Consider the following 20,750-nt stretch of genomic DNA (forward strand, 5'->3'; position numbering starts at 1 on the left):
GAGAGAATAGATGTTAATTACAGTGATGGAAGGGGGCTGCTAACCAATGTGTGGAAGCTATGAGTCCATCTTGCTGTATACCTATATCTCAGACAGCAGGAAAGACCCGACTAGATGAATTAACTGTTTGTGGCATGAGGTGGGGAGTTAAGGAACAGACGAAATGTTCCATAACGTGTGCCTCAAGTGAGAGGCTGGCAACAAGTGTGGTGGTTAAGACTTGTTTGGAATGCCCATTGCCTGTTAAGGCTGTGGGATCATAGAACAGAGGCTAGCTGCATGTGGTTCTTCATAGCCTGGCGTGTGTGGAAAAGAAAGTAGACTTCTTCCCCTCTTTAGAAACAGATTCTTGGTAGTCTTTATTAACAATAGGTGTTTCAACATCTGCATGAAAACTCCATGTGCACAGGATATGAAGGAGTCCAGACGTGAAGAGAATTCCATGAAAAAGTAGAAAATTGTGGTAACTCCTTACAACATCATGTTTGTATATTCAGAGTGGGTGTCAGCTTTCAAACTCGCTGTTACTGCTAGTAACAGCAACACTTAAAACTGAGTTACTGTGGCTTGACTTCAGAAGTACAATTTACTGCAGTAGCTGATTTCATTGTAAGCCCGTGACTCCCATTTGGCCTTCAGAAAAAGCAGAGTTCTTAACTGTCAGTGAGATCCTCATGGTTTAATGCTACACTAGAACAGTTACTGTTATCTTTATCACTGAAGAGAATCTGAGGAGTGCTTTCCTAATGAGGCAAAGATTCGGTGGCTAGAGCTGCTAAGTGTTGGAGCTTGCACATAAGAGTCCGATAGGTAATTCGAATCACATATGCTAATCCTGAATGTAATTTACTGTGCTTGCTTGAATTACAATTACTTTCTTAGTTGATGAAATGATATCTTGTTAAACTAGTGAACAGTGTCAGCAGATCAAATATCATTAGATTAGCCACAGAGCAGATAATGGCTAATGTCAGCCAAACAATGTCTGTGCTTAGCAAAGCTTCATTTTGAAGATATGTGTTACACCCAACTCTGGAATGGAAATGAGGGAAAAATAGCGTAGCCAGATCTACTTGGTGCATGAATGAGCAGTGGGCTTCAGAGCTTCCACACACTTAGCAGTCACAACAGGCTGTCAGAAGGCAGAGTATGTGTAATGTCAAAAACATCCTTCAAAGGGACAAATTTACTCTTGGTCTCTAGGCAGTGCCTGTAGAACTGCTTGGGCAGCTTTCCATGAAGTTAGAAAACTGTTCATCTCCTGTAGCATGAATTACTTTTTCACATCTGTAGCACTAGAGCTGCTAGTCTCCTGTCCCATACTGGATTTTTGGCAGACTAGTAGGATTTTTAGCTTGCTTCTGGTAGATGGTTTCCCACGGATCTGAAATGGAAACCTTCTGAATATCTTAATTTGCATGAAGTGACATTTACTTAACTTCCCTTTCTTTCTGTGCACAGAGGATGTTACGATGGTAATCTGCCCTGGGATTGCTAACCACAGTGAAAAGCAGTATATCCGCACTTTTGTTGACTATGCGCAAAAAAATGGGTACAGATGTGCTGTCCTGAATCACTTGGGAGCCTTACCAAATATTGAGCTCACTTCTCCACGAATGTTCACATACGGTAGGTACTTTATGGCAACTGGGGACTTATTTTCAAGCTTGTGAAATTTCTAGGGCTTGATTAGCCTCCTTCAGCATAACACAACTGCCATATCTGAATGAGGATGATATTGTACTGTTTCTTAGGAACTAAAATTAACTTACATGTGAGGAAGAGGGAAGGCTAATACTGGGATTCACTTTTCCTTGTCTCTTCTCCTGGCTCTTACATATGTATCCTAATCAAGGAGGCAGTATTTTGGAAAGAAAACTTTTGGAAAAAACACTTGTGGCTACTAAGAGCCTGCTGAAATTATTTTAAAGATGCTGAAGTGTCAGTTTAGTGGAATGTGAAACAAACCTAGCTCTGAATGATAAACACTACTTCTGAGGCTTTGTAAAATGTAATGAGAGGAGTTTGTACCAGCCTATTCAGAAAGTACACTTCTATCTTAGGAGGGACATAGGAGGACTGGTCCCTGGATGTAACACAAATGTCAAGGAATGGCAACAGTTCTACAGTATGACAGTAAAGCTACAGAAGTGGTAGTGCTTAATTGCCATGATTTTGGGCTTTCACCTTGAGTATAAGGAAATCTTTCTTAACCTAGAAATGAAAATGAATAGAGGATTTGCAACTGTTAAGGGTGACTCCAGCTATTCTTAACTGCCCTGCTAGTGAGTAACATGATCTTGTAGAATGTGGCCTTCTTGCCTGTGACCTGATCTGCTTGTTCCCAAGTTCTCTTGAGCCCTCATGTCCCTCTTTTCTACAAACATCTATAGGTACATTATGTCAGGAGTCAATTGTGGGTTTAGCGGACTGGTGTTAGGCTTCTCTCTTCTTTAAAGATAACCAAGATACTGCTAAGAGTTTGGATTAACAGTTTGAATGTTTGTCTTGAACAGTTGAATTGCCAAAATAGAAATATTGTGCTTTGAGATTCTGGGTCTGGCAGGCAAATAGGCTGTAATGCTTTGTTGCTTGTTTTATAGTTATTCTGCTCCCCCATGGAAGACATTTCAGGAATACAAAGTACCTCGATTTGTATTGAGGCCCTAGGCTGTTAATGGCTTCAAGCCTACCATGTTTTGGGAACTAACCTTGGCCTCCTTAAAGCATTTGCTTTTTTGATAAAAGTTAAGAGCTTTCTTCCACAGAGCTTTGCCTTAGGGAGTTATTCTGTGGTGCATCTCTCAAGACATACCTTTCTAAGTCTCTCTCATAGCCTTGGAAAGGGCAAGAAATGCCTAGCATTTCCTTTGAGTAAGACAGTAAATAGCTCGGCAGAGTTGCTTAAGTGGAGTGCCAGCAAGACCATGAGTGGACTTTACTCTGCCTCCAATCCAAATATCCTGGTGTCCTTCCAGCTTTTGCTGGATTCCTGACATATTTGTTGAGGAACAAGTAGCCTAAACTTGGGATTTGCTGAATCCTCCAGCCTTTACATCAAGCTTGATCTGTTGCTGTTCTAGTTTTAGACTTCTGAAATAGTTGCCAGCTGCCCTCAAATCATGAAGGTCAAACACTGAAGTATTTTGACTGCTGGCTTCTTCCAGAGGAAACAAGAGCAATGCAGCATTTGTCACCTTGAGGAAAATTGCTCATTAAGAATGTTCACAAGCAAGTGCCCAAGCGCTGCTGAAATGCTCAGCTGGAAGCCTGCTGTTTCACTGAAGTAAACACAAACCCTGGTGCTCAGTCTACTCCAGAGCTAGCCAAAACTTGAGTCTGATGTCTAGCAAGGATGCCACAGTTGGAGTGGGAACACAATGGAGCACTGTTAGGTTGGCACAGGGTAGAATCCCAACTCTTAGGGTTTATCTCCCTGGACAAGTTCCACAGGGTAGAGCTGAGATTCTGACTCTAGACAGGATTAAACAGTTTGAGTTTTATTTATGTTCATGTGGTGCTTCCTGTATGGTTTGCAGTCTTGAATCCAATGGGAAGGTTGCATAGACAGTTGATACCAGTGTAGTAATGCCGTCAGTTTTGCAGCTGCTTCTCCATGTTTCCTTTTCCCAAACTCAAAGGCAGGAGAAATACCTGTATGTACTCAGATGTTGCATGTGTGGAGGCCTTCGAGTCTGTCAAACAATCTGAGGGGACCCCAGTATTGCAAGAAGTTGGATCCCTTGGTGTCTGCAGCCTGTGGGATGCAAGTGGGTGTTAGCTGAGAGCAGAACAGATCTGCATAGTGGCACTTGCCTCCTCTCTAGAAGAGGAGATACCCATATGTCTTTTAGGAAGCTGTAGTATCTTTTACCTCTATCAGTGGTTAAAAAGGGCTACCTGCTTCTGCTTAAACCCTTCCATCTGGTTCCAGAGAGCACCTGCTTTTAGTCAGGCTCTGCAACAGTCCACAGAGAGCTCTGAATTTCCTGACAAGCCAGCTCTGAATTTCCTGACAAGCCAGCTCTGAATTTCCATGACCTCCCTGCATCAGCATGGATTTAAGGATCTGTGGCAGCCTTGGTAAAACCAAATGAGCAAGCTGCTTTCCAGACACCCCACTTAAGTTCAGAAGTGGCAAACTGCCTCAGGAAGACAGCGATGTGTGCTGTTCTTAGATAGTAATGTCAAGGCCAGAGTTGTTGGACTCTTCTTTCTAAAGCAACTTAAAAAGCAGAGGTTGGATTGTCAGATTAGCTGTTGCCATGATTTCTAAGCAAGTTAATTTCATTTTACTTTGGCACTCTGTCAGAACTAGGCGTGAGCTAAGGTCCACAGGACTTGTAAAACAGATACATGAACACATGTGTGAATCAGAGCTCTTAAAACCTTAAGGTTATTGAAAAGTCAGAAAGGGTAAGCAGCTGGATTTAAAGCACACAACTGAAGCATGGGAATCTGGGTATGTTAGAAGATGATTCTTGACTTTGTCCTTATTTTTAGGTTGCACCTGGGAATTTGGTGCCATGGTTAATTACATCAAGAAGACCTACCCTCAGACCCAGCTGGTTGTTGTGGGCTTCAGCCTGGGCGGAAACATTGTGTGCAAATACCTGGGAGAGAGCCAGGCCAACCAGGAGCGAGTCCTGTGCTGTGTCAGCGTGTGCCAGGGGTACAGTGCACTGAGGTAGGTCTAGAGACTGCTCCATGCCAGTCTCTTCTGGGAGTGCAGGAGCGGGGGCAGATCTTAAGCAGGGTGTGCATGGCAGGGCAGGGGGAAGAGTGTGTTGCTTCTCTTGCATTGAACTGGTCTGACAGACTGCAGCGTGTGGGACGCCACCCTCCTGAAGGAGTAACCAAAGCTTTGTTGAGTTGGCAGCACAAATGAGCTTTCTGTCAGCAATGCAAATAGTTTTCTGTACCTGGCCAGGTACATGCTGGCAGCTTCTGGTCTGTGTGTGTGAGCTGGCCTAACTTTGTGTCATGGCAGGATTGCCACAGTGTCCTAAGAGGAGGCATTCCCACTGCAGCTCTGGTGTAATTAACCAGGCAGGCTGGGCAGCATGACAAACTGCTGAGATGATGCCAGGTTTGCAAGCAGTAGTTTACACTTTCTCATCACTCTGAGAAGGATTTGTTGGTTCACAATAGGTTCTCTGGCTTCTGTGTGCAGTTTCATCAGGTAGCTCTTACCTGGGGAGACTGGAAAAAGAGACACAGCTCATACGCTATTAGTCCATGATCCCCTCTTAGTGTGTGTCAGTGAAACAGTGCTATGGGCTGATGAGGAGAGAGGGAGGCACTTGCAACTATGTTATACAATTTGGAAGGTGGGGAGGAGAAGGCTTATAGCCCAAAAGTCTGCCTAAAATGTTAACCTGTGGTTCCCCACCTGGAAGCCAAGGCTGTAGCACTTCAAGAGCTGTAACAGCTCCACCTAGTGCCAACACTTGTACCCAGATCCTCCATCAGTAAATAACAGCACAGCTGCTTGAAAACTGGTGGCTCAACTCATGTGCAGTAATTTTCCATGTATGCACAATTAATGAAGATTTAAACAGTGTAACTGGCTAAGCTGCTGCTTTCAGGTTTTACTGTCTGTACATATGGACAACTACTAAGGTGTAGCTGACTTCACAGTAATTTAACTGCACTTTTGAGCCCTGAGACTGTTTGAAAGGCAAAAGGGTATTTGGGTCAAGATCCTTTGGGCAGATAAAAATGGTGAAACTATGGCAGCCCTGAGAGGGGCTTGCTATGGAATTTAGCCTCCCAGCCTGGTCAAGGTAGCTGGAACTCTCTTGATGCTGCTTATGCTCTTGCCTGTGCAGGGACCAGTTTGATAGTCAGCAGTCTGAAGACACCTTTTATGAGTTAAGCTCTTACAGGTAAAAGAAAGAAGCTTTTCTGGAAGCATTCAGATGTGACTAAAAGCTTGATGTGCACTTCAGTAATATTCCAACATTCCTAATCACTTTTGAGATCAGATATGACTACTGCTAAAACAGTGTATAATCTACTGCTAGGTCCTCATGAGTTCCCACCCTTAAAATCTGAACAGATGCCTTCAGAAACAGTTTTTGTTTTGTTTCAAGTAAAATGTTCTTGCTTGTCTTGGGGTTCTGGCATGGAGCACAGAGCATCCTTTTGAAGCCAGCTTCTCAACTGCAGCCATCAGACAGGGTTTGCACATCTGGCTGTGGTCCACTTGGTTCATCTTCTGCAATTATGCAATATTGTATTTCTGGTCTCCAAAATTATGTGAGTAATGCTGTTCCCTAAGCCGATTTCTGTAGTAGTATGGCATGATTTGCTGGTAGAATAGCAGGGCAAGGACAACCTGTTTAACAGTACTGCACTTGGATATTTGTGTGGGAGAGTAACAGCTGCTTGTCTGACTTTAATGTGAGTCTTCAGTGGGTTGTGTGGATTATTGAGCTCTTGACTCCACCTGCTGGGTAGACATCTACTAGCAAATCTGCAGTTGCAAAACATCTGCTACACATTACTGGGGAATTGGCAGAAAGGCTTTTCAGATCTTGTCTCCCTACCTAGTATCTACTTCTGCTTTAAATGCTAATTAGCCAAAGAGCTAGGGGAAAGCAACATCAGTAAATTCCTCCAGGTGAAATAGTTAAGCCTTAGCCCTCCTGGGCTTGGTCTGGTAGGTTAAAATAATTGGCCTCATCCCTCTGGGCTACATGAAAATGGATTAACCAGGTGGACATGACCAGTTAGTTTACAATTCCATTTTCTTTTATTAGCTTGTACAGCCTTTATCCCCCAAATAACTTTAGGAAGTGAAGGGAAAAAAGTGGTGGTGAGCAAGGTGAAACAGGGATCTGAAATATGAAAGCCTTCCCAGAGCATTAAGCACGAGTCCCATAGATTGGGCATAACAAAGTAGCAGCAATACTAGGGTCTGCCAGAAGAATGTGAGGCTCTTAGTTTAATGAATTAACACAGAGGCTGGGGAATTTGTTCCCCGAGGCTAAACAGGGACATGTCTCCTTATTCCTTAATCTCTGCCTGCACAGGCTTGATTCTGCTTCTTGATCTTGTGGAATGCATCTTCACCATAGCTGCAAAGCTGAGGACTCTCCCCACAGCGTGAAACCTGTGCAGTCCTCAATACCAGAAGCTGCATTTTTTCAGTGCTTGCAGCTTTTCGTATTAGGAGTACTACTGTACACCACAGGAACAGCAGGGAAATGTGTAGTAGCTTTAACTTCAAACATCTTGTAATAATAACTTAGAAGGTTTGCTTGGAAAACCTTTTGTGAAGAAAGAAATGTGCATCTTCCTGTCTTCTTTCATTCCCCTGCCCTGGCATAAATGTGGTAGGTATAGTCTGGCTAGACAAAAAGATAAGGAAGGCTTGGTTGGTTTTTTTTAAATTCTGTACTCTAGCATGGCTTAGTACAAGAAAACAAAGCTTGCTTTTGCTCTGGTAGGGGCCTTGCAGGTTGTGGCTTGGAAGGTCATGCTAAATCTGCTGTAGTTCTCGTGGTATGTTAATGTTTAAATGGTAGGTATACTTCAGTAGCTGAAACTGCTCCCAGCATTCTTAGGTTGCTCAGTAAATGATAGTGTGTTTCCTCAGTAACAGCAAACCCTGCTAAGAGTAAAGCTATAACCTGCCCATGACCCTGCATAGCAAAGGAGTGCTGGTATCTGGCAGAGCTCACAGAAGTCTGGATGACTTTAATTCTGTTTTAACAACAGATAAGCAGTGAAGTACTATTCTGCTTTGAGAATAGTTAAAGACTTCAACTCAATGCCACTTGCAGCTGCAACTAGTATTTATTCCTACAGGCCCTGCCAATGAAGCTAAAACAATAGTAGTGCCTGTACATATTGGAAACATCTGCACAAATTATTTCCTCTGCAGAGCTAATATACACAATATACAACACTTCGTTCAGCAACAGGTTTTAGTCCTTCCCTTGGTAGTCCCATTAGGTAAATTAAATTAAACTTATGCAAAAGGATACTAAAATTTTCTTGTCTGTGTTGCAGATCTTGATTGATGTCTCTTAAATGCTCTGATCAAAACAGCTAATTGCATTGTGCAAAATGAGACTGCAGATCTGTTTTCTGATACTACCAAACTTCTTCAAAGTGGAAGTCATTTCCTGGAAAAGGTTAAGCCGTGGCAGGGAAGGCCTGGAGATTTGTTTACATAGCCGCTAGCCTGCCATAAAATGTTACAGTGTATTAATCTGATCTTGCAAGATCTCCATTAACAGCTTTGATTGTTCTGCACTGTGTTTTTTCTAGGGCACAGGAAACCTTCATGCAATGGGATCAATGTAGAAGATTTTATAACTTCCTCATGGCAGACAACATGAAGAAGATCATCCTTTCTCACAGGTACTGCAGTATATCACTTAGACTGATAGTATTGATTGGGTCAATTGCTATATAGGATTTGTCTTCCTGGTCCTTTAAAACAGGACTTGTGAAAGATTATGCACCAGTTCCTTGCTTGGTGGTCTTTAGCTGAACCAACAGAGAAGGGGAGACCATGTCAATCTTATTCATACACTGTAAAATGTTCAAATAAGCTTTGGTGATCTTGTTAGAAGAAAGCGGGCTTTGTCTTTTTTTGCCTTCTGAGGAGACTTGCTTAATGAATAAACAAGATGCACACAGGAAAACATTGCAATTAGACTTCAAAGTGGAGTATTTTGCATCTGTTTTCCTTCTAGCCAAAGAGTTCCCTATTCAAGGAGCCTCTAGTTCTGCCACCTACCTGAGGTAGGATTAATCTTCAAGATCTGCTGTATGGGGCTGCTGCTTATCAAATAAGCAAATAGTCAAAATGTAGCTCTGGCTTCTAGCTGTTCCTCTAGAAAGAGCATGTAGCCATCAAAATACTTAGTGTTGCTCTTCCTGGAGTGGAAGTGTACTCATAGGGTCCTTGTGCTGCTGTTGTGATCTGTAGCTCTTGCATGTCAAAGGAATGTGTTTGTTAAACAGGTGACATGCTCAATGTTGTTGTTTCCTCCATCAGAAGTTCTCTGGGTACTTCTTTCTAGGGCAATAAATGTGTAAGTACCTCATCTGTGCATATTTGAAGTTGCCTGACTTGAGGGGAATACTAAGACCCATTCTGATTAAGAGCATGTGTCACTTGTAAACTTTTGGTTCACTGTTTACACTCCTGTGCAGTATGAAACACTTGTAGAAGGAATTAGGGCAGCTGACATGTAGGATGATCCACACAATTCATTCCAGATTGACAAATATTTAGACAACTTGACCAAATTTAACATGTGAAGTTAGGTAAGCCCCCATTAAAAGGTATTTAAGTTCATAACCCAGAAAAAACTAGTGCTGGCTTGAAGGCAGGTCTGTTAAGTAAACTTTTTTCCATAATCACTTGTGGTCTGAGGCAGCTCCCCCAAATCAAACCTAGCCTCCCTCCTACTCTGCCCTGCAGCTGCCTCTGAAAGGGAATAAAAACCTCTTTCCAACTTGTGGCTTTTTTCTATTTGTTAGGGGAGCAGTTTGTTCTGGTAAAGAAACACATCCTCTCCTGAGAGCAATAGCTAATTATGACAAGTGTCCATAGTAAATAGCTTTCTGCTAAGGTAATGCCCCAAGTAATTTCTGCCATGTGAGCTAACCTAATATCTGCGCTGGGGAGACTTTAGGACCAGATGGTGAAGGAGGTGCTATGCCCAGGACTGTTAGTGCTCTCACCCGAGCCACCCACGGGTTTGGTCTGAAGCCAAGGGACCCTCCCTCTAACCCAGCCTCTGTTCCAAATACCTTTAGTGCTGTCTGTTCTGGGAAGATTCTTTTTAGAGGCCACTCCTTTTTTTTTCTTTTTTTTTTTCTATGAAGAGGCTGCTAGGGTTTCTCTTATGCCTTGCTGCAAAGGGAGGTGGACAAATAAGCTGTGCTTGTTCCCAAGAAAGTCTCCTGTATATGTAGCCCACCTCTTATCTTGTCAGACATGGTAAAATAGTTGTCCTTGAACAGGTCATGGCTTTGCTGCCCTTGTTATGTTATTCAGATGTTTTTCTTGATGTTACTCTTCCAGGCAAGTTCTTTTTGGAGACAACATGAAGAAGTCACACAGCCTGTCAGATGCTGATCTGAGCAAACTCTATACAGCAACATCCCTTATGCAGATTGACGATAACGTTATGAGGTATGACGGGTGATTCTCTGATCCTATGTAGATCTCTGAAAGTACCTTCTCTTTCAAGTGTTGCTCTGGCATGCCCCTTGCTGTGCCTGTAGGAATCTGCTGAAATACAGTGCTGACAACCTCAGAAATGCTTTCTTGCCTTCACATTGAATAAAACTTACCAGAAAAAAAAAATACTTACTATTGACAGTTACAGCTTCTGTAAAATCATCCAGGAGGCATTTATCAGTAAATCTGAACCTGCAGCCTTCAGTAGTGTAGGAAGATGCCAGCTCTGCCACAAGCTCTGGCAAAAAACAGTGTAGAATGTGGAAGGCAGCTCAGAACTTCTCATAAATGTCCTTAGACCTGCTTGAATTTTGAAACAAACCTTTCCCCCCGAAACCACTCCTGCCTTCTCAATAAACATTAGGGTTGGCTGAGATGATAAACCTTTTTTACTGGTTATACTATAACACCTAAATTAAAGCTCTCTGCTTTATTAAGCAGTAGCCTGTTACTGCCTGTGTCCTTGAAAACAACATAGCGCTTTCTTCAGTGGCAGTGTTCATACCATGGCATGTTCTGTATCGGGCATTGACACCTTTCCAAAATGAAGCTGTAAACTGTCAGCTATACAGTTATAACACTTTTGGCAGACTGGGAGTATTGCTGGCTGCTTTTTAAAAGCCATTCCTAGGGAAGTCTCCCTCCTTGTCCCTCACCCCTGAGGCCATTCTAGTTTGGGCCAACAGCTATGTTGTCTCTCATGGGGGCGGGGAGGGGAAAGCACTTGAGTACAGGTTTACTGAATTCTTTAGGATGGAGAGCCAAGGATCTGGCAAAGAACTTTAACCACAGTGAATTCTGGGTGGCTTGTAGGCAGGCCCTTTTGTCCACTATGTTTGAGGTTCATAAACTCTGGTGGTTTTGTATTTGAAAAGGCTTTTTTATTTGAAAAGGTGAACAAGATCATAACTTTCTTTATTCCATATGTACAATTACTTAAGTGAAATGGGATACTTTAAAAAAAAAAATATGCTGAAGGCTGCTAGACTTCAACCTGCATGTATGACTTGCCCATGCTATCACAGTGTTTGAGTAAGCACAGAAAGCACGAAGGCATGTGCTGCCAAAGGTGAGTTTTGCAGAGACCCTGGGTAGAAAAAAAAGCATTGTCCATGAAGAGAGGCATCATTCCTATCTCTGCAGATATGTGTTCACTTGAAAGTAAGAGTCACATGGGTACTAAAGCAGATGATTGCAATGACAGTCTTCTCTATTTCAGGAAGTTCCACGGCTACAATTCCCTGAAGGAATACTATGAAGAAGAAAGCTGCCTGCATTACTTGCACAGGGTAAGCTCTTACAATAGAGACTGCTCTTGTACCTTCATTTTCCTACTGGAAAGAAAATGCACTGTGGTTTCTGTTGTTGATACCTAGACACAGCTGTCTTAGCTGGGATTTTCAGAAATAATCAGACAGTATATTGGAGTGGGATTTCAGTTCTTGCTACCTCCTAATACTGGGGCTAAATGCTCTGGGCTCTGAAGAGCTTATAACTCTGACAGGTAGTATCACCCCAGTAATCTAGATAAAGCCATGCATTCAGCTGAACAGCTTTGAGTATATGAGGATAAGGTGGGAAATGGGTGGTGGCATAGATCCTGCTTGTTTCAAGGAAGAATGACTCACTAGATACTGTGGAAGAGACTCAGGATGCTATCTGGCAGGCAGATGCTTAGCAGACCAAAGTTTTGCAGAAGTGGAACTGGAAGATTAATTCCTCCTTGATCTACTGAGCCAGAGGATGGAGATGTTCCAAGGGAGTTTCCTGGACTTTAACCAAGGTGTCCATAACAGAGCTGGCACTAGCTGCCTGATGTGCAAAGCAATACAGAGCAAAAAAGGGTGTAGCCATCTTAATTCTGAGAATGGGGAAGATCTGTGACTCAATCTGTATTTGCTCTGATGCACCCCTGCTCCTTTCGTACAATTGAGTTGGGGAAAAAAAAATAAATAAAATCAAGTGCTGCAGAATACTCTGGTGAAAAGCCACCAGTCTTAAACTTTGACTCTTTCTGCTTTTCCAACACTTCTCCAGGTATAGGGCAATTCTGAAATAAAATGTCTTAATTGAGGTAAGCTAAAATGCTTTTACAGTTGGTAGACTGAAACTTAAATACCAACCCTTACTGTGGTGTTTCTTCCTTTTCTGCCATGTTTCTTGATGCAGATCTATGTTCCTCTTCTGTTGGTTAATGCTGCTGATGACCCTCTTGTGCATGAGAGTCTTCTATCAATTCCAAGAGCCCTTTCAGGTATGTTGGAGCAGTCTGCTCCAGCTGTGCATATTTGTGTACCTGCAGCTTCCTTATCACATGATCCATGACTTCAAAGCAGCTTGACTTGCCTCCTTACATCTGTAATCCTGTCAGAGGTGTACTAAGCCTCTTTAAATCACCAGTTGCTAGAACTAACAAGGCTAACCTTGAGCAGGAAGAATTTGAGTCCTTTCAGGCACCTTCTGCTGTTTTGGCTTGTGTTGATAGCCAGCAGGTTACATTCAGGTTATGTTCTTGAATGGAAAAATTATTCCTTGTGTCTTCATTCATCACTGGGATTTGGTAGAAATATGGGTTATTATAGTGATAGTCTTGATTAAGTACAGATGAACAGCCTCCTTTGCTGATGCAGAGTTGGGGGACACATGCATAACTGTGTTATTTGGTACTGAACTAGGATTTTTGCCTTGAAAGGAGTTCTATGAGCTGTCTATCTTCAGCCAAGGAAAAAAGGCAAATTACCTTTAGAAGCTCAGCAGAGGGAGCTGGCTGCTGCTTTGTCACACAAATAATGGGTGCACAGGGAGGGAAGCAGGGTTCATTCTTTTCCTGGTTGAAAGCTGTGAGCAGAGAACTTAATCCACAGCTGCTTCCAGACAGAAGCAAGCACAGGTATTTTTCTCACTGTACATGGAACAAGGTGGCCAATGTACTGTCAGAGCTTTGGTGCAGCTCCACATGATGCTAACAGTCCTAGTTCCAGTGTATACAAGGTAAAGATGCTCGTTCATTAAAGAATGAGCATTCTTATGGCAATACAGGTATTGCTGTAAGGGCCCAGCCAGCAGCATTTCTTGGACAACCTTCTTGTACTGGCAGGGACTGGTTTCTGCAGACTGTCCTGCAGACTGTCCTGTTCTGTGAAGCAGTAAGGTTATGTGCTTTGGACTTCAAAGTAGCCATGGCCTTTGTCAGTGCATTCCTGCTTCCTACACATGATTGCTGTAGATGCTATGCCAAGGATAGTGTTGATTATCACCACTTAAGATAGTTTCATTCTCAGCTCCGAGATGTTAACCTTCTGAAACTTTGTGCCTCCTTTTCTTTTACAGAGAAACGGGAAAATGTCATGCATGTGCTGCCCCTTCATGGAGGCCACCTGGGATTTTTTGAGGGGTCTGTACTATTCCCAGAACCTCTCACCTGGATGGATAAGCTTGTGGTACAGTATGCCAACGCCATCTGTCAGTGGGAGAAGACAAAGTCTCACTGCTCAGACACAGAGCAGGCTGTATCTGGCCAGGAGTAATTGACCCAAAGACTCTGGATCACTTCAGTATATCCCCCCCTTTGGGAACATCTTGTTCCCTCACCTGCTGCTTCAGGATTCCATTCTCCTTGATATCCTATGGCTGGGGTTTGATCGCAATGTTTTCTTCCGAAGTGGAGTCAAAGCAGAGGTTAATATCTGGTCAGAGCATCTTTGCATATATAGTCACTTGGGTTTGTAATTTACTGCTCTGCTTGAAGAATTAGGTTGCTGACTGTGACTTGTTACAGGGTTATGGAGCTAAAGCCTGCTTGCTTTAATATAGCAGAAGTTTCAAGTATCAAAATTTCTTCACCTGCTGGTCAAAAACTTGATCTGCGGCCTCTGTTTAGGTGTAGATGACAGGGTAACTATGACTCTGTTCTTCTCTGTCCCAGTGCCGGAAAAACCCTGTACCAAGCCACAAGCTGGTGAGTGGATCAGTGATTCAGTCTGTTAACCACTAAAATGTGGCTTGGAAAAACAGATGCTTGGCTGCAAGTGGAGTTCCAGCCTTGCACCGTCTCAAGGGAAGCCTTTTAGTTACTAGGAATGCACTTACACGAGTGAATCAGTTTAAAAATAGTTAACTCGTCCATGCTTCAGCTATCTGTGGATTGGGGTATCTTTATGCTGGGACTTCGAGAAAAGCTGCAGGCTGGTAATACCAGTTAATGTTTCTACGCAAACATGTTCTTGCACCAACACCAGATCAGTCACCTTCTTGTCATCTTTGCCTCTTCTTAAATGTAGTTATCTTTTTGTACTGGGTGTTTGTTTGACCCAAGGCTTTTTAAAGCTGGCTCTGACTTCCAGATGGAAACCAGTGATTAAGAATCTGCAGGATCCTTCTGTGAGCTCAGTCTGTTTCTAAGAATATTTCATAGAGAATTACGTACTCTGTTAGGGATTAATTTGTTGGGCAGGTAGGTATCTGTTTAGATTTACTCCCCTTATGTCATACCAAAATTCTTCCCCTTAGCTTTCAAAGCATCAAATGGTTTTCAGACACATGACTTGCCTTACAGTTGATGAAGTGGATGTCTGTGCCCTGTACAATTAAAATTATATTTTTGCATGGCTAACTACTTCCATATCTATGTAAATGCTGTAGGATTACTGGCTCCAGTAAGACACTGGGCTCTTCATCACTTCAATTCCTTTTCCACACCCAGACATCCTCTTCTAGTTTTAATGTGCAAAGTGAAGTGTGAAAGCTGTTTGCAGGAAAGATGCCCACTCATTTGTGCTTTTCCCTCAAGTGGCTGTTATGGTCTGTGCCAAGATTGTTAAAGACTCTAGTCTGTCCCCTGGAAGGAAAGTTGTCCCATGACAATCTAGAGACTGAAACTTCGCAGACAAAATCTTGGGTGTTTTTTTTACTGTTTGTCAACATTGTAGTCTCATTAATCCATCCTTAGGACTTTATCACAGTGTCAGTGAAGTTCTTTTCCTGTCATACTTCCCACATCAATTAGCACTTTATTGCTTCAGCCTTGGTTTGTGTTCCAGGCACTTTAGTTTATAGCTTAAGGGTGAAACAAGCTGCAAGACTTCAGTCTGGTAACGTAGGGGAACAAGTCTTCTGGACTGCCTTGTCCCTGAACTTCAGTAGGTTGGAGAGGTGGGGGTTTGTTTTAATAAAGCAATAATTAACTATTGTAGCAAAGGTGCATTATCATATCAGGAAATTCCTCTCATTTGCCTTAGGCCAGACACCTTGGCCTGTTACAATGAACTGTGGGTTTTTGTTAGTAAATCCAAGTTTCTTTTTTTTCATCAAAGAGATGTGACCAAGTAAAGCTATAGCAAGACTTGGCTGTGCTTGTGGCTGTTCCTTAAGAACTATTTTAGGGCATCAGTTAGCAAGGATATTCTTAGCTGATGGATATCTTGTCTCTATCCTATTCATACTGCATCTGTATATCACTATAATCTGTCATAAAAGACACTTCAGACTTTTGCTTAAGTAGCTGTTCATGTAAAATTCATTCGATATGACTTAAATATCTTCTTACTTCAACAGAAGTGGAGTGTAAACAACACTTGTACACATCAAATAGATACAGTATAAATTTAGGTGTGCAGGGGGCTATGTTTTTTATCTCCAGTGGGTTACAACTTTAGAAGTGTTTCAACTTTCATAGTATACTACAGCTGTAGCTTACACAGGTTGTGGCTGTCTGCCTTGGGGAAGCAAAACTGCCCTTCCCATGCTTCATGTGTCCTTCCTCAATCCAGCTTTACTGTGCTGCCATGAGTATCAACCTTGGACAGCTCTAGAGGAACAGAAGTTTGTCCTTGGTACTGATACTGCTGTGGAAGTGAAGAGCCCATCATATTGACCCAACATGTGGATACCGATGACAGAAAGGGCAGCGTGCATCTGACCTCCTTTGAGAGCAAAATATCTGCCTTCCTCAACTTGAGAGTGTTATCAAAAGCAGGGGCTCTGCTCCACAGCTCCCCAGGCAGCTGAAGCTTTGCCTTCCTTTCCCAGGAACCCAGGCTGGCAGAACAATTCAGTTGTTGACTGGCCCAGAACATGAAAGTCAGGAGGGTGAGAACTGGCTCAGTGCTGTCTGGGGAGATTAAAGCTGAGGCAAAGCAAGTGTTTTGCCTCTGCTGTTTGGCCAAGTCATGCCAGTCCCTCTGAAAGCAGAGCTTTGTCCTGAGAAGCTTTTTCTTGGAAAAAACTCGTCCTCTTTCTGTTTTGTAAAGAAGATCATTCTTGATGGACCAGGCTTTCAAACAGGTTTTTGTGTTTCTGAGGTATGAGGAAGCTTCATTTCAAACTGATTTTACTACAGCAGATGGCCAGTCAGTCAATGACCTGTTTTTAAGCAAGTCTGCTAAAATGAGGTGAGCAGCTAGGCAATTCTGAAAGCAGCAGGAGCTGTAGCTTTGTCTAATCAACTATTAAAGTTGGAAGGTCTTCTCTAGGAATACTTCCTTCTGCCCTGCAACCCAAGCTTTCATACTTCAGAAGTGCTGATGCTGTGGACTTTCTGAAACTCTCAACTATAGAAGTAATATGGGTCTCTGTCTTGCTCCTTTGACCTGTTTTTGCACTTTGTACTTGCATCTACAGCTGTTCAAACCACTTGTGACTTGACCAACTAATTCTAGCCTGTTTGGGGAAGAAGAGTTTTTGTCATGGCTTGTTCAACAAGTGTTGTCATGGTTCAGCTTACTAAGCTTGTTGTAGGTGGAAGCAGTGAAAAATCTATTCTCCCCATCCCACCCAATTTGCTGCTTTCAAAGCAAGACTCATGGTGTCATACTTGCCAGCAGTAACATAGAGATCTTGGAAGTGGGAGAGGAGAAAGTTAAGCTGCGGTACATGTTACTGCAAAGGCAATCCTGTATTAAATCTTACTGCTGACAGTGACTGGCAACTGATACCTAGTACCTATGACCCAAGATGCATAGGACTTTGTCCAGTCCTAATCTGAAATACTCTTCTTTCCCAAAATAAGGCAATACTAGTCTTGTGATGTGGGCAGATGGTCTTCATTTGCCCAGTGAACTCAACCTTAAATGCAGTCTGAATTTTTAAGTCTTAGAGGTCAAGTTGTCTTTTTCATCTCTTGTCAAGACACATGAGGTAGTTGAAGTGTGCACTTCTATATCATTACAGTGTAGTCTGATAGCGCAGTTCAAGATTACAGCATGATGAATCTGTTGTGTGTTCTGTTTAGTTTCAAACTGGGATTAGAAAAAGCATTAGAAGAGCTCTTCCACAGGTAGTCTTGTGTGGTATACACAGTTCTCTCCCATCACTGTATGTAAGTAGCACTTGAACATAAACCCTGAGGACTCTCTCAATCAGGTAGCAAGTTGCAGAACTATTACTCCTTGGTTAGGCTGGTCCAACCATCACCTTTGTCAGTGTCTGGAGAGATCTGAAGCTTGTAGGTGAGCAGCTGGGACTTGCACTTACTGAACACAAGGAACTTGCAGCTTCCACTACATCACATCTGCCAGCATTTCTAATGTTGGTTAGCTTCTACATTGAAGGTGTTTTCAGATGGGTCTGACAGTGTTGCAGTTGCACTGTAAGGACAGCCGCTTCAACTTCCTTGCAGTCTTTTCCTAAGTGTTTTTCTGCAGTTCCTGTTTATGAAGATACAGGTTACAAAGACAGGACATTAAGCAAAGATGTTGGGAACTGTTAGCTCCAGTACTGAATTTAGCCAAGCTACCTGTGTCATCTGTCCTGGATCTGTCACAAGTTCCTAGACCACAGCCCTTTGACACATGGTGCCTTGTCCTTTTTCTCCTCCACCCTTGACATCAGCATATCTAGAGACTTCAGTAACAGCTCTGTCAGAGCTTTTGGGGCTTTGCTCTTTAGTTAATGAATTTTCAGACACTAGGTAGTGAGACAACTCTGGCAATGTACACTGTATGAGTGTGCTGACTTAAAGGACTTTTGTGGGTAGCCTACAACTAGCTGCAGTCTATTTTAAGGCTTAAAATAATATATATTAAGCAGTGGATCATTTTCGGCTCTCTGCTCCTCTAGCAGTAGGGATTGAGTCATAGAAGGAGGGTTTGCTTTGCTTAATAGGTGACTTGTTACCTTACAATCCCAAAATTCTTATGTCGGTTAACTCTCCAGTGGCATAGCTGGGGGTAGATTGCCTAAGTGACTACATCTCAAAAGAAAAAGCAGAGAATAGCAACTTCAGGATTTAATTGCCAAACAGTTTAGTCACCTGAACTGCTTCCAAGTTTTTCTAGAAATATTATGCCTGTCTGGAGCTTACTGAAATTCTTCACAGCATTTTTTGAGGAGACCAGAAAAGGCCCTAGCCTTGTGCTGCATGTACAAGTCGCTTGTTGTGAAGAGCATCTTGTTTCTGGCTTGAGTCTTGCTCCATGTGTCCTTATTCCTTCGGCAGGTCTATTGGTTGGGAAGGTCCTGGAGCCACAGTGACTCAAAGTAGTGTCTCCTTCATGGCTTCTAAGTGAAAAGCAAACAACTCTTAGTGTGAGGACTTTCTGAGTTTTCTCAGAGCTTAGAATGCCTCAGAGCAACACCGTCCCAAGGAAGGGGTGCCTGTAACTGTACCCCTTTTATTGCTGGGAGTGTCTGTTACACTGGCCTGAACTTTCTCAGCTGTTGGGGGAGCTTAGGCATAAGTGCCATCAGTGAGTCAAAGCAGTTGCCAGCTTTCCACGCTGTGGTGGAAGGGTTTCTGGGGTTATCCTGAACTGTTGCATTCTGAACATCCATGTGCTTGGTTTTGCTGGTTAGTGGAAACAAACACTGCAATCCAGGGCAGCATTTAGCAGGTTGGCTCTGCTGGTGTTGAACAGCCTTTTTCAAGTGTGTTGGATAACGGTCCCCAAAAGCTCCAACCCCACATCACTTGTGGATAAAGGCTTTTCTTTCTTTCTTTCTTTCTCACCCAATGGCCTTGCCTAACCCAGGTAGTTTTAATGCCAGTAAGGAGCCCAATCTCACAAGGTGGCTCTATGTAAAGCCTTTTTGCTTTTGTCTGGATGACAAGCTCACATTGTCTATCTCTAATCACGCAAGAGCTTTGATTAGATATAGAACTTTCTTCTACTATCTCCACTATAGCTCTACTGGGATGTTGACCCTTCTCATGGCTCCTGCCAGCTGGGAAGTCTTTAAAAAAGAAAAAAGCTAAACAAAACCCACTTGTATTTGATTTAACCAAACCCTACTGCTTAGCCCAAGTCAGCAGCTTTACAAAGGAGCATGTTTTCTCATTGTGTTACTTGTCAGCTTGACCATAATTCCTAGTGACAGATCACTAGACATTCTTCTTGACAAAGCATAACCTCTTTCTCTGGAAATCCCAAGCCAAAGAGCTGTGTGGAGAGCTGAGGAAGAACAGACCTGTGCCCTTCTTGTTTTGCCCATGCAGGTGTGTTAGGACAGAGCGAGTGACTTCTGATGTTCTTGGTGAGCAGTTTACTAGAAAATATTTTCAAATTGGTGAAATTATACTCTTGAACCATTTCTAAATGCTGCCCTGAAAAAACTTGTATACCGAGACACCCTCCCTGCTGCCATGTTCTAGGTCAGATTCTCTGGAGCTGAGAGCTGCAGGGAAGATGATTTGCAACTAGCAATGCAATTTTTCTATATCTGCTGATGTTTACCTTTAAAATTATATATAAATATATATAAAAGTGTCTTTGATTTTTTTCTTTGATTTTTGTTCTGTGTGGTGTAAAAAGGATGTCATTGCAAAACAATGTAATTTTGTTATCTTTGATTCAGTGGGATTTCTTTATTTAAAAATAAAGGACTTGTTGAAGTCAGTGCTACATGTCATGACAGTGTGCAATGTTATTGGTCCAGCTGTTGCTCTTGACAGGCAAAGCAGCTATGCTTTCTTACTTCCTCTGCAGTGGGGAGAGGATCGTCTGATGTGGGAATACATTGGGCCAGCAAGGTAATATTGATTAAAACACAACAGTGGGTATCTGAACATGTTCCCTCAGCTATGAGATTTGGATTAGCTGAAGGAGGAACAAGAGGAATCCTTTAGCCCTAGCCCTTACATGTGATGTAGTTTCAGATGTTATTTTCCGTTTGCTAGTGCTGTCTAAACCAAGACTGCCTTGAGGAAACACTGTCTTTATATCCCTGTGGTGTATACCAAGGCAGCAGCTGGCTTGCTGCTCCCTCACTTCCAGACAGGACAACCTTTGTCAGTAACTCCTGTTTCATGAACTCTGGTGTTGCCTCTGTGTTTTGACCTGCTAGTTGGCTATTCTAGTGGTAAAGGCAAGGGTTCTAATTGTTCTAAGAAATGTGAATGACTCCTTCCTTTGAGGGAGAAACCTCAAGCTTGCACTCCTCTACTTCCATACTTAAGGGGTGGCAGTGTAGTGGGTGTCTTCTCCACCTTTCGATCCTTTCAGCAGTTGCAGCTTCTGTGCCCACCTCTCAAAGACCTGGCTCTGCTGCCTGCTGAAAGCTGAACTGAGTGTCAAGTAGAGCAATGGGAGGACTGCACAGGGGCTGT

General features: G+C 42.8%; 1 protein-coding gene across 1 annotated transcript in view; it reads left to right on the top strand.

Annotated features, from left to right (window-relative positions):
* The window catches only part of ABHD2 (abhydrolase domain containing 2, acylglycerol lipase), a 41,597-nt gene extending 21,566 nt beyond the window's left edge, over window positions 1-20,031 (top strand). The window contains exons 5-11 of the mRNA XM_075713783.1: window positions 1,462-1,629; window positions 4,504-4,687; window positions 8,281-8,373; window positions 10,052-10,162; window positions 11,430-11,499; window positions 12,380-12,464; window positions 13,541-20,031. Of these exons, the coding sequence (XP_075569898.1) occupies window positions 1,462-1,629; window positions 4,504-4,687; window positions 8,281-8,373; window positions 10,052-10,162; window positions 11,430-11,499; window positions 12,380-12,464; window positions 13,541-13,737 (908 nt within the window). The 3' untranslated portion in view covers window positions 13,738-20,031. The remainder of the gene's footprint in view (window positions 1-1,461; window positions 1,630-4,503; window positions 4,688-8,280; window positions 8,374-10,051; window positions 10,163-11,429; window positions 11,500-12,379; window positions 12,465-13,540) is intronic.
* Window positions 20,032-20,750: the final 719 nt, after the last annotated feature.

The sequence above is a fragment of the Pelecanus crispus genome, chromosome 7 (assembly GCF_030463565.1).
Source record: "Pelecanus crispus isolate bPelCri1 chromosome 7, bPelCri1.pri, whole genome shotgun sequence".
Lineage (NCBI taxonomy): Eukaryota > Metazoa > Chordata > Aves > Pelecaniformes > Pelecanidae > Pelecanus > Pelecanus crispus.